The sequence below is a fragment of the Egretta garzetta genome, unplaced genomic scaffold, assembly GCF_000687185.1.
Source record: "Egretta garzetta isolate BGI_Z169 unplaced genomic scaffold, ASM68718v1 scaffold1267, whole genome shotgun sequence".
NCBI classification, from domain to species: Eukaryota; Metazoa; Chordata; class Aves; order Pelecaniformes; family Ardeidae; genus Egretta; species Egretta garzetta.
The window spans coordinates 87,223-87,889 of NW_009260367.1; the positions used below are offsets into that span (position 1 = coordinate 87,223).

The window sequence follows — 667 nt, forward strand, 5'->3', positions numbered from 1 at the left end:
GTTGTAGATGACCTGGTGGCCGTTGTTCCAAGTGTAGAGCACCCTCTCCCGCGGGTTGTAGTCCAGCATGGATATGTGGGAATACTGGTTGTGGAAGGGAATATCCGTGTATTCGTAGCTGGAAGTGTTTGTGTAGTAGGCAAAATAGATCTTGGCGCCGGCCAGGTGGGAGTTGGTGACGTAGAGCGTGCCGCAGATCATGAAGGACTCCCCGGCGCTTCGCTTGGGGTAACCCGTGTCCCAACTCCGCAGGACTTCCAGCGTTTGGGGGTCCACCCGGCTCACCACGATGTTGCCGGCGTTCTGGTTGGTGGTGTAGACGGCCCAGAGCCCGCTCTCGTCCACCATGAAGTCGATATCGGAGAAGCCACCCCAAGAATACGGGAAGGTGTTGTTGTAGCCGGCGCCGGCGAGGCTGCGCTGCACCAGCACGCTGCGGGAGCGGAAATGGTATTTCACCGCGATGTTACTCTGGTATTTGTTGTAGTAGAGGGATCCGTTGAAGACGACGTGGCCCGTACCGGCCCAGGGATGCGGCAGGAGATGCTGCACGAAGTTCTGGCCCGTCACAAAGTCGTTCAAGGTGCGGAATTCCAAGACGCGGCGACCCTTGTAGTAACCGTCCATGTACCACACCTGCAGCGGGCTCAGGTTAGGGGTGCCCGGC

General features: G+C 58.8%; 1 protein-coding gene across 1 annotated transcript; it reads right to left on the reverse strand.

The window, feature by feature from the left end:
- On the reverse strand, positions 1-657 carry OLFM2 (olfactomedin 2; the record flags this gene model as incomplete). The annotated part of the gene is made up of 1 exon (XM_009643033.1): positions 1-657. A coding segment is annotated over one exon (657 nt), but the record flags the coding sequence as incomplete, so codon positions are not given.
- Between the last annotated feature and the right edge of the window lie 10 nt (positions 658-667).